The 15,763-nt window shown below is 40.3% G+C and overlaps 1 protein-coding gene across 1 annotated transcript in view; it reads right to left on the reverse strand.

Annotated features, from left to right (window-relative positions):
- Window positions 1-34: 34 nt before the first annotated feature.
- Window positions 35-15,763, reverse strand: part of AAK1 (AP2 associated kinase 1) — a 164,713-nt gene continuing 148,984 nt past the window's right edge. Inside the window, exons 18-22 of the mRNA XM_055120573.1 lie at window positions 13,863-13,964; window positions 13,061-13,162; window positions 11,260-11,370; window positions 9,348-9,458; window positions 35-8,429 (exon numbers count right to left, since the gene is read on the reverse strand). Of these exons, the coding sequence (XP_054976548.1) occupies window positions 8,335-8,429; window positions 9,348-9,458; window positions 11,260-11,370; window positions 13,061-13,162; window positions 13,863-13,964 (521 nt within the window). The 3' untranslated portion in view covers window positions 35-8,334. The remainder of the gene's footprint in view (window positions 8,430-9,347; window positions 9,459-11,259; window positions 11,371-13,060; window positions 13,163-13,862; window positions 13,965-15,763) is intronic.

Here is a 15,763-nt window from a genome sequence, read left to right on the forward strand (position 1 = left end):
TGAAATTTGAATTAAGCACACAGCACACAGCAGAGGCGGCATCAAAATCAGTTTATTGGGAAACCAGTCACTTAGAGACATTTACATTGTAAAGAGATGTAGAGAGCTGAACATTTTAGAAGATACTGTACAAAAATACTATGTTTCTCTGAATCCTATAACTTTTTAGCAGTGCTTCTCTTTTAAACAGTTCTGACCTTAGGTATTGTTTTCAGAACAACAACAACAAAAAGGTGGCTTTCCCCTCATTTTTATTCCCTTCTCTAACAGTCTGGATGCATTCGGTGAATTCCAAATTAGAGTCTTGACGTTAATTCGGCATTAATGCCAAAGACCTTCTGAATAGTATCTGAAGAATATGGTTTTGGAGATGATACATCTTTTCCTTGCAGTACAACTTTAATATGTGCACCTACATTATGGTAAGAAATCATTAGTTGGCTGAGAGGAAATAAATAGAATACTTTCTCCCTTGCAATATATATGTGGATAGACATAATTCTAATCTTTCGGGCAAGTGTTAGATCTGTCACAGTGATTCTGGGAGGAAATTAAAGTGAAACGGGTAGGGGTAGGGGAAAGAAATTTTCCAAAATAAGATTTGTCAAGCAAAATGGTAGGTAAGACCTTCAGGGCTCCTTTCTACACAGCAGCAGTTGAACAAAGTTTTCAGTTGCCAAAGCTAAGGCACAATTTCTTGTCTTCCAAAACTATCTCGAAAGTTGAAGTTATTCAAGCTGATTCCATGGGAGAGCAAATTATCTCATGGTGGAAAAAAAAATGGTAAATTTAAGTCAAACCAATGACCAACTCTGGCATCATATAGATGAATAATAAAAATGAGCACAAGTTTGACAGGAGAGTTCTAAGTGTTGGGGAGGGGGTTTAAGTTGAATTCAGTCAAACCAATTTATGCGCAGAGACTGCCAAAAAGCAGTGGCCTATAGAACTAGGGGCACCGTGGATGCCAGCAGAGTTAGATTATGTTTTAAGAAGTGCAAAGTAGCAAGTAGGGGTGCCCGCAGTCAGAGCTGGACAGGATGGAGGAACATGCTTAACCTATCAAAATTACTGTTGTGAAAAAGTGGGTTCTTGGTCAAGTCAACTGGAAACCTGCCAACTCAGAGCATATTCTATGACCTTCATGGGGAGGAATGGGAAAATTATACTTAAAATTCCAACAACTTTTAAAATGCACAAACATAGTCACAAAAATACTATAACATCAAGTTTGAAGGGAAAACTTGTCTCCTGTCCTTCAAAACAAGGCCAGACCTATTTCAGATCTCTTTCAGCAGGAATCTGCTTTGCAGGATTGGAAAGTACATTTAAAGGATTCTCCTGAGAAGGTCAAGTCTCTCAACCTTTCCATTCTTTTTAGAGGAAGTGCAGTGTGACCGAGGCCGAGAACAACCACCCTGTGCAACTCTCCGAGACTGGCACTCTGGAGACCAAAGAAATGTCGGTGGATATGGGGAAGCGCAGACATCCACTTTCCCTCAGGAAATTTTGGTGGTGGCAGCACAAGAAACAAAGTAGTCAAGAGAAGGAGAGATTCTAAATAACTGTAAACAGAAGATAGACATTAAATCTTGTTGGCAGTTAGAGGTCTTATTTTTTTCTTTTTTTGAGGGGGTGGGGAGAATATGACTGCGTTCAAGTAAGAAAACCTGGGTTTTTTTTTTTAAAGGATGAATAGTCTTTATATACACAGATAGGCTTGTACTTGTCCCAAAACATATTTTCTGCATACTAGCAATAAAAGATTTCACCCTATTTCAGTCATGCCTCTGGTAACCAGTATCACGCAAAGAAGATGCCCTTGGACCACAGAACTCAATCGAGGTACTGCTAGCATTGGGGGTGAGGCATGTGGGGGAGGCTAAAACCTAGAACCAGGCCCCACGGGGCTTTTCCTTAAATGAAGCATAATATACCATATTCTAATTCCCTCACATGGGGTCATTTTTCCTTTTGTTTTGATATAACAAACAAGTTAGGGAAGAAGTTAAAAATCACACTTCCTTTTCTAGCTGATGTGGGACTATTGCAGGTTAGGGATAAATATATTTATTTTTGGACATGTCTACTAGGGACAACTCCATTTCCATCTATTTTGAGACTCCAGATTACGCAGTGAAGAGCTCATCATGTGCTTTAGGGAAGAAAAGGAGTTGTAAAAAGTATATGAGAACTTGGCAACTATTCCCACTAATTCCCTTAACTATGAAGGCAACCAAAAGTGCTGAATGATTTAAAATAGGTTTACCCTGGAAATTTTATCTGATGGAAGAGTGAGGTTCATCAGTGTGCTTTTAAAAAAAAAAATCAAAGACTTAAATTTCAGGCTAGATATCAGTACAATATATCATACACTCGGAATTTTACATTTTCCCCATGACAAAAGCTTAAAATAACAGCGATAGGGAGGACTGGAGACATAAAGCTTATCAAAAACTGCAAATGCAGACTTGGAGTATTGAGAAATCTTCTCAAGAGAGTTAGGAAACAGAAAGCACATATCCTTTAATAAAAACTCCAGAAATTCAGCACCAATTGGAATTCATATACTCTTGGAGCCAAACTGCGGCATCAAGAAATGTGTATCACATTTTTATGACCTTTTGACTTAGATAAGCAAGTATTTGGTTCTACCTTATGTCATGCAGTTCCATTACAACCCATGATTGGGGAAATAATGGAATTAGTGGGAGTTAGTAGAGGCTAATGTTGCTGTACCTCTCAAGCCAATGAGGCAAGCAATTGAGAGAAAGCTCTCCCTGAGTGTAAAACTGCTGTTGCCCAGGGCCCAGAGTGAGAGAACAGTGGGGGGAGGGGGGGAGGGAGTGGGGGGGTGCTTGCCGTGCATATGGCCAGCCTTGGTTCTCTCCCCAGCACCCCAGATGGTCCCCCAAGTCCCACCAGGAGTGATCCCTGAATACACAGCCAGGAGTAAGTCCTGAGCACCACTGGGTGTGCCCTCCCCGAAAAAACAAACCAGAAAATAAAAACAAAACCACCAAAAAACAAAAACAAAACCAACAACCCTGCTGTTGTCAACATAAAATGTTTAGTCAAATTGGCCCCGGCATAGTAAAGATTAGAGGGTGGGAGCTGCAAATTGGGGGTCCCGTTTATAACCTGTGTCTGGTCACAGAGAATGTAGGCTCACAGAGCTTTGTTCTGACTGTAAGGTGAAGCCAGAGTAGCTGTGACTCATCGAAATGCCCTACGTGTGTTGCTTATATGTGTCTGCACAATCTTTGTGACAAATGTGTACTGTCACTCCACAATGTACTTAAATCCTTTTGGCAAAAGTGGGTTTCAGTTTAGGAAAACAGCAGCTACTTTTAAGTTAGTTACATCTCTGAACATCAGTCATGCTCCTGTTTGAACAGACAAGTCTTTATTCCTCTGTATGTTCACATAAGAAATTTGTTTACAGATTTGTTTTTTCATACAATACTTGTGAAGCAAGGTTCAATTTTCACATTTCTTTTTTCCTGTATAAGACAGCCTTTAGACCTCTCTTTGCTTCCTCTTCTTGGGAAGGAAGGATAAAGACCTGGGATAAATATATAGCCATGTGACAAGGGCTGTGCAATAGCGCAAACTGGGTTACTGAGAAGAAAGGGCTAATCCAGGAAACTACAGTCAAGAAAATGTGTTTCATGCTAGCAACTGCCACAGTTTGGTAACTTGCACAGGTCAGCTGTTCCCACAGAACCTCCTGCCCTCACCTTCTCAAAGGGAAACCCAGGAGAAACGAAACAGTATCTTATTACAGTTGATCTGAACTGCAGGCCCCTGGGATTCATTCCAGAGGAAGAAACCCAAGCACACCCAGATTCAAGAACATGAGTAGTATAGAAAAGGAAAGAGCTCGTGTTACTGTCTCTAGAGAGAAATAAAAAGTGACTTTTTCTGTAACTAGACTCTTTCCATGAAGATTCTATTTTAAATATCCTGTGAGCATTTTCTAGTCGTATCTAGCAGTCTTTAATTTGCTTAAGTCAGTACTTTGGACAATCCTGTCATTTTTTATCCCTAAACTGTAAGTTAGTGGCTAAAGGATCATGATAATCACATACAGAATGAGAAAGTAAAGGCTTCTGTGAGACGCAGATAAATATCATGGGAACTTAACTCTGGCCCAAGGTACCTATAGGGTATGTTTATTTTTGTCTGCTGAACTCAACTCCCCCAACGTCAGTGGGCTAAGATGGACCCTGAAAGTCTCCTCCCTGCACACTGTTAAAGGGAGAGGTGCTCCTGACTTCTTACGGTTTGAGGCAAAAAACATCAATTTTCTGTTGGAAGGGTAGGAAAAAATATATAAAAATACAAAACTGATATTTCATCCTGAGAAAAACGGGTTCTTTTCTTGAGTCGGCTCCCCTGTAAATATTAGCAGTTTTGGTTCTGTGATACTAACTGAGGAAGAGCCCCGTCCAATATTAAATGACATCAGACATGTGGCAACCTCTCTCAGAGATTTTTCAGTTTTCTAAAATGGTTAAAGACAGACAAAGTCACAGAATTTCTCTTATTTAAATTATTATTATAGTCAATTATTGCCACTTTTCATTACAAGGAATTTTTTGTAGATTTCTTGGAATTTTTTTGTAGATTTTTTTAATACTATAAAATTTTAATACTATATTTAAGTAATTACTCTCATCTTAGGAGAGTGATTTTTTTTTTCAAAACAACTAGACATTGCTCAAAAGAAGTAGGAAAAGGAGATCAAGAAAAAGAATATACTTCCAGATGCTGCAAGTGATACTTATCAAATAACATTAAAACTGATTTTCTTTTATCATCTTCCTTATGTTATTTCTAGGAAGAGGAGTTTCAAAAAGAATGTAAATGATGGCAGCATCATTAGAATAAGTATTAGCTTTCCAAGTAAAACCAGATGACTCTGAAGGAAATAACACTCAACCGGATGTCAAAATTCTGATATGACTGCTAACGAAATCATCAATCATATTTAGAAGAGTCTATTTACGCCTAATCTTCTCTGAGGTCTGTGTTCTCAAAAACATTGGGATTTAAACTTGGTGATCCTGTCAATCGAATGCTACAAATGGGGATAAGATGGGGGTGGAAGGGGTGGTGAATGCCCAATTTGTGTTGTTTTCTGTAATAGCTACGTAGTTGAAATAAAAGTGAATTAGAAACATATGCTTAAAATATTTGACAATTTTTTTAATGGCAAGTCACTGATTATACATTTTGAAAGAAATCTTCTATATCTGAAGAAATATCTGAAATCTGCTTTTGTTTTGCTGGAATGGGTAGTTGCAATCACATGTGTGTGGGGAGGGGGTGAGGGAGAGAGAGAGAGATTAACAAAGGAAAATCTCTATCCATAACTTTGTAATGATTTAAGCTTCTATTTAGATAGTCAAGAAAGAGAAACCTGGGTTAGTAAAAGCCAGCTGTAACTCTCTAAAAATTCTCTAAATACTGCTACAATAATATTAAAAACGAAAGAAGGTAATTGAAGAACATCAGGATTATGTAAATCCTTCATAGTCCTTCCAAGGCATAATATATATATATGTATATATATATAATTTTTAAACTATAAAATTCTATTATCTTAAAGACCATCTAGTCCAACTTCTTCCATGTATAAATAAGGAGCATTTGCTCTGATGAGTAAGACACCTGCTGAGGGTACAATGGTCAAGATAAGACCCCCGTAGCCTCTCTTGGGTCACCTTCACAAAGTGAAGCAAATGGAAGAGATAGGCTTGAGGATCCCTCTTGGGGGATCTAGTTTCAAAGTGACTAGTTTCAAAGGGCTATCGCTTATCAGCACACTACACTAGTCTCAAATAAACCTTCAGGGAAGATGCTATGAATAAAGGTCTCTCTCTTCAAGTCACTCAATTACATCCTTTAGCAGAAAAGTACCTTCCCTTTGAGGAACTACTGCTAAAAAATAAACCTCAGGTAATCTCATGTCATTATCTCCCTCCAGCTTCTAATCTAGTATCTGGCTGCTAGTTCATTTTCATTAGCTATCTCCATTAAGCTCTCTTGGGCCAGATGACCTGATAATATATCACAATGTAATTATGGACAGTAATACATAAAAGAAACAATGTAGAGACAACTAATTTCTAAACTGTACTCTTCACAACTTTAATTAGAGAAACTAAATATTTCATTATATTTCTAACATGTATGAAAAAAATTGAACTGGAAAACATAGGCATAAAATATTCTTATTTAAAAAATAAATATTTCCTTCATTAGTTTATACATTCTTTTTATGTGCAGGATAGAGAATACAATTCTGATGTTCAGCAATTTTCCTGTCCATATTGGGGTCAACCAAGTCCATTTCACTGCTACTCAACTGCATGGAGAACTCTTCAGGGATCTCTTTTGTTCATCCTCAACAAGATGGTTATGTCTCTCTTAATTTTGGGCATGATCCCTTTCCCTAACAAAAGGCCTTCCTTAGCTCATCTAGTTCTAGTTAGTCTGGAAAATACTGAAAATCAGAAGGAAGACTGATTTTAGACTTTACTTCTGATGTCTTTCTAAAGTCGCTCTCCCATCGCAAGGGTCAAAATGTGGCCTCTAAAGTGCAGTGTTTTGCTAGCGGCTGTTGCCGTTAAAATTTCCTTTTTTCCCCGTAAAGTGCAAATAGTGAGGAAGAAGAAACAAAGGTGCTAGATAGAGATATAAGCAAATGGACTTGGAATTCTTTTTTTTTTTTTTGGTACAAATCTGATCAACTAAGACTTTCCCTTCTGCTCATGGAAAATGGCACTCAAAGTGAGAACAACAAAGGGGTTCTCTGTGTCCACCTCTTCAAAAGGGTGATTTTTATAAAATTGTTTCCCATGTAAGGAAAAAATACACTTCAGTGAGTAAGTACATATACAGAGGGTGATCGTGAGGCATATTGTCATGTCAGTGCAGGGTCATTTATTTATTTTATGAACAGTAGACTAAGTTTAATAAGGAACTATACTTTGTTTTATTTTTTTAATCTAGGAAGCCAAGGAAAACCAAGTGGACATATTTCATTGGCTGCAGCCTTCAGTTCAAACATCAGAGAGAAAGGTAAGTAGCCACAGTGAAACTGGGCCTAGCTTGTGAGCACACTTATTTCGGACTATCTGAAAATAAACAACATGCTTATTCTACAAAGACAAAGGACCTGCTGAAAGCGTATAGCAACACACAAGTCTACTCAAAATGATTCCATATGTTACACTGTAGGATAGCTGTGTAGTTATACAAGGGAAAGAGATCAAAACCCTGTACAGACACCTGATATCAGACTTGAAACGCCAAGTGGAAACAGAACTATTCAGTGTCTTCATTTATACACAATTTACAATATTCGATTCAAAATAAAAATCACAAGAAAAATACATCTGTTTCTGCTACAATTCCTTCCCCTCCCCCATCCGCCCCCCCACCCCCCTCAGCGAAAAGTCTTCTAATAAAAGGTATCATATTACCACCATTGTCTTGTTTTGGTCTAATTCTGAGTGCCCAGCTTGGGGCAGTTAACATGAAAAGGAATGGCAATACTTGGGGTTTCTATAATGTACATATTTTATCCAGGGATCTCAAGTACTTGCAGTCATGTCTCCAGATCTGGGAAATCACGGTTCAATGGAAGCCAAAATGCTGGACGAATGCTGGGCAGGTTGCATGGGGCGTAATATCCCTTGGCTAAGTCTATGATCAAACAAGGTCAAAGTTGGTTGGCTACAGCTGGGCTCCATTTCTCCTTTCAAACACAGACCATCAGTGTCTTTACCCTCTATTAAACCATACACCCAGCTCCAGGCTACTGCCTAGAGTTAAGACCAACCGAAGAAGCCATGTCCTGATGATAATGCAACAGGATAATACGCAAAAACTGAGAAATACATTCATCAGCATCTGGACAAAGGAGACTGGGGTTGGAAGGACTGATTTGGGAGGCCATTCCTAGCAAGAATGAGACAAAGGTGTCAATTCACTAGTTTTAGTTACAGTTAAGCTTTTGGTGGAGTTGATTCCAGCAGAGGTGAAGCTCATGGCATCTAGATAATGCTATTGAAGAAGGGTCATGAGAAATCACAGCAAACTAATGGGAGGGACTGGCCAAGGAATAACTGGAGGGCCAAAGTGATTTTCTTTCCTTATCATTTCTACAGGAGAAGGCAAGGGGTAGGAGATAAGGGCTAGAGGTTCCCTTATTTTGCAGCTTTTTTTAAAAAAAAAAAAATCTTTTTTTTTCTGATAATTCCGTAATGAAAATGTGTATTACGGTATGAAGGTTACAGAACTGCATCTGCTACTGGGTCACGGCTACAGGTCTATGAGCTGATCCACCAGCAGTAAAGACCTGGCTAGGTTGGGAAGACTGGACTCAGAGCTCCCACTGCTGTTTCTAGAGTGCCCACCTGGAAGTGGAGAGATAGGAGTTCAGTACAAAACACAGAGGGTTACGGTTTAGATGTGCAGAGCAAGCAAAGGAGATAAAACAAACAACCCCCGAGAGAAGCAACAATTTACATATGTAAACTCTTCCATGTTGGCTCTTGAATATACCAATTAGCTTTCCACCACCACCCACCCAAAGTTCAAGCACTGAGTGCTCTGACTGAGGCAGGCTGCCTGCAAAGAGGATGCTATTTTCAAATGACTACGTTTTGTCTCTGAAATGCTGACTGTAAACTAGCTTCCTGGTAACACTGAGTCATCTCCCAGAGAGAGTAAAAAAATCAGTCATTTTCGCTTTGGGGAAAGACATTAATATTCAGTTCACTGTGATTAAAAACATGTTTTAAAAATATACACTGATGGTCCTACGGCTGCTCAGACAAGTTCAAATGGTTTGAAACCATCAAAGAGGAAAAAGGATGCTCCACAAATGACCAAAAAATGTTATCAAAGCACCACTATTATCTCTTAGGAAAAAATATTTCATACAGATTGTTATAATCATGATTAAAAAAAAAAAGACTCAATGCTTTAAAAAAAAAACCCAACTATGTCTACAGGTTTTCACTAACTGAAGATCACTATTTAGCTTGATACTTAGTAAAAAAAAAAAAAAAACACCAAAAAAACCAAACAGCTTTAGTCAAACACTGTTCTCTCTAATAAACACCATAGGGAAGGAAGCTTTCTGATACCTAAATCGGTATTTCTAGCTGTAGCAGTCTATCTATCTGCCTGTGCTCAGGGTGGCTGCCAACACCCATAATTTTTCTCACTAAATGCTGATGCTCCCCACCGCCCCCTTGTAGATTAGGTACATTACTATTTTTATGAGAACTGATGTCAAGCTCCTCTTTTCCCCATACTCTCTTTCTTACCTTGTGGGTTTTTGGTTATCAATACAGGAATAGGATCAAACTCATCTTCTGCCACCTTGTCCGAGCCCTCAGGGACATCAAAACCTGAGATGAGATTACTATCTTCTGCAGCTTAATACAGAATGCAAGTACATAAGCAGAAACAACAGAGGGAGAGATTAGCAAACGAGAGAACAAGCAAGAGGCACCAAAGTTCCCAACTGTACAACCATGGTGTTTTTTTAAGGTGAAATTGAGTATTTGTGTGACTTGAATGAAAAGTAGCAAACTGAAAAATTTAGCAAGACAGAAGAAAAAAAAAAACGCTTTTAGAGCTGGCAGGTTAAGACTTAACAAATCCACCACTAGCAGTAGTGATCGGGAGGAGGCCCCTCAGTGGGGGCAATCCACTAAGGGCAACCTTATTCGCTTATCTTCTACTCTGAGCCAAGAAGCCCTGACAAAAATCATGAAATTAAAAATTAGGGATGATGGGGAGATAATCAGTTGCTTTTAAAGAAGCAACCCAACTATATGAAGCAGAAAAACATTTCAAAAAGGCATCACTGCCCTGTGACTTTACAAGGACTTTCAACAAACCCCAACGTCTCAGAAATCACTGGAGCCTCAGATCACGGGCATTGACAGTTTATGCTGAAGTCTGATAAGATTCTTCTCTGTCATAATTAAAGTCCTATGACCAGCAAATTCTAGTCAAGCACCTATTTTGCAAGTAATGATTCTCTGTAATTACACACTGCCGCTGACACATTCCTGCCAGACATAATTGGCTAAACAGGTACTTTCCCTTCACACGCTCTGACAAAAGCATAATCATTTTAATGCCACCGGAGGCAAAACAACTCAGCTACTGCCACTGCAAACCACAAAATGATTCCTTTCAGTCATCTCCTGGAGGCATCCTTCTTGAAGTTCCCTTCGATGAGACTCGGGTGTTCCTACTCTGCACACCGGCTCCTTCCAGAAAAACCACTCTGACAAGCCATGCGCAGCACTGGGAGGTCTGTGCACAGGAGCCGGTTGCCGTGCCGACCTGTCACGAACCATCGGGACTAAGTCAAGTTCCCTCTGCCCGGCAGAGTTCCCCACCGAGCTGCTAATCTGAGACTACAGAATGAAACTAGTACGTCTGGGAGAGAAATTCAGTAACTAGTCATGCCTTCAAGGCTCAAATTCATAGCACTCACAAGTCCAATCTAGCGATCACAACCTGAAAACTTTAAATCAGGTTTGATGAAATGGTTATCAGTTCTAAGGCCAACAAGTATACTTATAATGGTCGTCCACTAAACCATCGAATTGAGCTGACTGCCAGCACATGGAGCCCTGCCTTTAATACCACAGAATAGCTGTACTCCAGCTTCCACCAATCTGTGCTCTAAACTCCACTAAAGATTGTGTGTGTGTGTGTGTGTGTGTGTGTGTGTGTGTGTGTGTGTGCGTGCACTCCAAAGCAGTGCTCAGGGCATCTAGGGCTACTAATGCTACAGCCCCGATAGAGCTGAGGGGACCAGGACAAGCCAAGATTCAAATCCAGCGCTTTGGCATGCCACACATGTGTTCCAGTCTGCTGAGCTGGCTCCCTGGCCCTTACTAAAGATTCTTTCTGGGGGCTGGAGAGATTGCTCAAAGAGGTGGAGTGCGGGCTTCACATAAGAAAACTCAAGGTCTAATCCCGACACCACATGGTCCCCCAAGCACCAAAGGGAGGTGAATCCTGAGCATTACTTGGTGTGGTGCAAAAGGAAACAAAAAGTTTTGTAAAGGGATTATAACCTTGTGGCTAAAAGTAAAAACTCAAATTTTCCACATCAGAAGGTGGTTGAAGAACTTTTCACCCACAAAGGAAATTCTCTGGAGTTCAATTCTCTTGTAATGATACATGTGGGCCCCAGAAGAGGAAAGCGTTTACCTTGATGGGCTGGAGCAGAGATTGCTATGGGGGCAAACTCTTCCAGAAGGTCAGTAGTAGGATTAGAAAGCAGAGAGCAATCAATCAGGGAATCTTCCCCGGTGAGAGAATCTGAGTCCAGATTAACAGCATCCCAGGTGAGTGAAGGCATTAAATGGCACATACAACAATATCACAAGATTAGATCTTAGTCTTTGAGTTATTGCATATTCATGTTATACAAACAAGCCATGGCAAGAGAAAGAAAACCAAAAGAAATGCGTTAATCTCTCTGGATTACCATCTTTAGATACATATCTTTCTATATTAATCTTATACTAATTAAAATACAAATATGGTTGAATTTTGCGCTCAACATTGCTGGCATGTGATCTGGATACCAACAGCACTTCAGCACTGGCTTCCCTTGTGAGCAAGGGGAAAAGGAGTAGCACTTAGGGACTTTCACTTAAAACTTCTCCTGAACATTCACATTCATGGGAAACAAGTTACCCAGGATGACAACCCTGTCCCTGGCTTATTATTTATAAAATATTACATGATTAAATGGCATTTTCCAAAACTGAAGTAAAGCCCCTTCAATACAGAATGATCTTGCCCCCCCTTTTTTTTTGGCTTTTTGAGTCCCACCTGGCGATGCACAGGGGTTACTCCTGGCTTTGCACTCAGGAATTACTCCTGGCGGTGCTCAGGGGACCATATGGAATGCTGGGAACTGAACCTGGGTCGGCTGCGTGCAAGACAAATGCCCTACCCGATCTTGCCTCTTAATAATAGTCTTTAAATCTGAATTGTTCCTTTACATACTTAAGTTTGCTTCTAACACAGAGGAAAGACAAAACTCAGACCTCTAGCATTTTAACACATGATCTGTTTTCTAGTCAATATGCATAAGGAAAAGAAACTGTATTATCTTCTAAGTTCTTTTTAAAAACCTGGATGAGCTTATTTATTTATTTGTTTATTTATATTTGGGGGTTGACACCTGGCAGTGCTCAGGGCATACTCCTGGCTCTGTGCTCAGATACCACTTTAGGTGGTACTTGAGGAATCATATGTGGTGCCAGAGATCAAATGGGGTGAGCTCTGTGCGAGATAAGTGCCTACCTCCTGTCCAATATATCACTCTGGCCGGGATGAGTTTATTTTTATACTTCCTAGACCTCTCATTGCTTCTGTTGCAAATTGAGAATTTGAATGCTTTCTACCAATTCTGGGCTTAATAAAAATAAAGGTTATCAAACCTGGGCAATTAAGGAAATTTACCAAGTGATCCTGGTAATAATGGTGAAAGCAATGCTGGATCTGGGGAAGATTTCAACCTTGTCTACCACTGAACAGAAAACCATGTCTCCTGACGCAGGCATTGTGCAGGAAAGAGAAGGTCACCAATAAAGAATGTGAGCTTGGGTGACCGACAATGTCAAAGAAAGAGAGAGGCGGGGTAGGGCAGCTCCGGAACAGGCTCAGCTGAGTTCCTTCATTAAGAAGGTGGCGGAAACTGCCACCAGGGGAAAAAAAAAAAAAAGATTTAAAATAAGGAAATAGGAAACTGAAGGCGAGCCTAGGGATCACCCTGCAAAGAACACTCCAGAGTACTCTGTTCTTTGGGGAGGAAACAGATCACGACATGTCTAGAAGCCAGGCTGTACCCATACAACGCCCCCATTCTGCAGAGAACTTGCTCTGGCTACAAAACACGCCCAGGATCCTCTGTACAGTGGAAAGACTAGCCTGGGGTGGGGGTGGGGTTCACCACACACTGACCAGTCCATGCGGCTTGCCACAACCCCCAACTGACCTGTTCGGTTCGAGGCCACAGATTCCGTCTGAGATGGCAGGCGCTGGGGCACCGGGGGCTCCAGTCCTGGTATGAGACTCTCAACGGCAACATCGGCTTTCTCTTTTGTAACACAGCGTGAAGAAAGGAGAGCAAAGGGTAAGGCAGGGGGAGTCTGAAGGTTCCTCAGACAATTCTGGAAAGGCTTCCTGACTACTGGTTTCTAAACGCCAGTCTCAAAGAAGGAGAGTTGGGAGGATACGCTATGTCTGCAGCTCACCCACTGACATGCGTGTACCATGTAAACCATGGTGGCTCGTGTCGTTGGTTCTGTTCTCACAAGTGAACACGGAATGTGAGCCTTCCGGCAGAGCTCCCAGGACCAAAGACACAGATTCAAAGGCTGCTTATTAGCTCCTGGCAATTTTGCTTTTCTTAAGATATAAACTTGGGGGCAGACATCCTCGATGCCTTACAAAGGCCACTACTCCATCTAAAATCCCATCCCATAATGCAGTCCCCTAAAATTCCCTCTGGGAATCTCGGGATATCAAGAAAGGCAAAAATAACATGCCGGTGCTGGACCTGTAGAAGGCAGGGGGAAAACACCACCTTCCAGAAGTCTACTTGGGGTTATAATAAGTAATATTAGACTGTGTTGGGTTCCTGGATGGAAATAAGGCACTTCAGCAGCCTTTATGAGCATAAGGCATTGTGGCATTTCCACTCCTCAAAAGGGCTATTCCCCAGGGATCCATTCTTGAAAAAGAACATATATATATATATCATGCATGACTCAAGAAACAGATTATGATGACTTTACCGATCACAGCATCAGAAGTGCTACCAAAAGGATCTTTCATAGGCAAGAGGTCAGGGAGCAGAAGAGAAGTATCAGGAGATTTGAGTCCCTCAATTAGTTTTTCTATGTTGGGCAGAGAGGTAAAGAGAAAGCAAAAATGCAATAAGATGTCAAATAAATGGTGATTTATTCTTTTCTATGTAAACACATTTTAGAGGTTAAAAAATTTGGATAGATTCATCATAAAAATGAATGCTTCTAGTTTAAAATAGGCTTTCAATGTCTAAACTTTTTTTTTTTCCTTTTTGGGTCACACCCGGCAATGCACAGGGGTTACTCCTGGGTTTGCACTCAGGAATCACTCCTGGCAGTGCTCAGGGGACCATATGGGCTGCTGGGAATTGAACTTGGGTCGGCCGCATGCAAGACAAACGCCTTATCCATATGCTATCATTCCAGCCCCGTCCATACTTCTTTTTTTTTTGGGGGGGGGGGTGTCACACCCGGCGATACACAGGGGTTACTCCTGGGTTTGCACTCAGGAATCATTCCTGGCAGTGCTCAAGAGACAATATGGGATGCTGGGAATCAAACCCAGGTCGGCTGCCTGCAAGGCAAATGTCCCACCTGCTGTGCTATCGCTCCAGTCCCTTTTAAATTAATTATTTACTTTCTGCTTTTTGGATCACATCCGGCAATGCACAGGGGTGTTACTCCTGGCTCTGAACTCAGGAATTAGCCTGGCGGTGCTCAGTGTGACCATATGGGATGCTGGGAATGGAACCCAGGTCGGCCTCATGCAAAGCAAACACTGTACCCACTGTGCTATCGCTCCTCCGTCTATATGTTTTAGAATGATTATTTCCCCCACAGAAGTAGTCACTTTGTAAGGCAGTCAAGATGCCACCCTAGGTTTATTCATTTGCTTTTTTAAATTTCAGGTATAATTTACAAGAAATAAAAACCACCAATTTTAAGTGTCTAATTTGATGAGTTTTGACAAATGAATACATGCATACATATATAAAATTATAATGAATATTTCTATCACATCATAATATATCTTGTGCTCCTTTCTTTCAATGTTATCCTCTTACTACCTTCCTCCCCCCCCCCCCCAAGACCTTGGCAATAATAGATTTATTTTCTCTTTGTAGCTTTGCCTTTTCTAGAATTTTCTATAAACAGAATCATACAGTATATGGCCTTTTCTGTCTACTATCCTTTATGTAGCACAGTGCTAAATGATGAATCTGTAGTTTTGATTTATTGCTGAGTGGTCTATTTTATGGATATACCATAATTGCTTGATTCATTCACCAGCTGATTAACACCAGTACCAATTTTTAGCTATCAAAAAAATAAAGACTAATAAATATTTGTATACAGCTCTGTGTACTCATCCCTTCCTGAATCTGTTTTTTTAATTTGCATTTAGAATTGGTTTATGACTCACCAAAAGAATCAATTAAACTCCACTTAAATTAACCTCAACCATCACTTTTTATCTGCCAACTGGTACCCTACAGCATGACTAGATTATTTTATGGTCAAATCTCACAAGCTTCATTTAAGTTCACAGGTGGATTACTTTTGATGTCTTTGGTTAAGAAATAAAAAGATATCAGAAGTCACCTGACTTGTCACACCTGATGGCTTAATATGTGATAACATGCCCAAATAAGATTGCTTTCAAACAATTCCTTTTCCCTGAATTCATCAGCTCTGTTTAACTTTAACCTAGTAAGGTAGAACATACACCCGAAACAAAATGAGAAATCAGAGCATCTTTCAAAAAAGGGGGAATGAAGAGTTCATATCTCCTCTTAGTCACAGAAGTCTGAGGCCATATGAATTCTATTAACTTACCCAGTTAAGGACCTGGCAAGAATGACTTCCTTTTTCTATCACAGAAGTAACAT

This window comes from Sorex araneus, chromosome X (genome assembly GCF_027595985.1).
Source record: "Sorex araneus isolate mSorAra2 chromosome X, mSorAra2.pri, whole genome shotgun sequence".
NCBI lineage: Eukaryota > Metazoa > Chordata > Mammalia > Eulipotyphla > Soricidae > Sorex > Sorex araneus.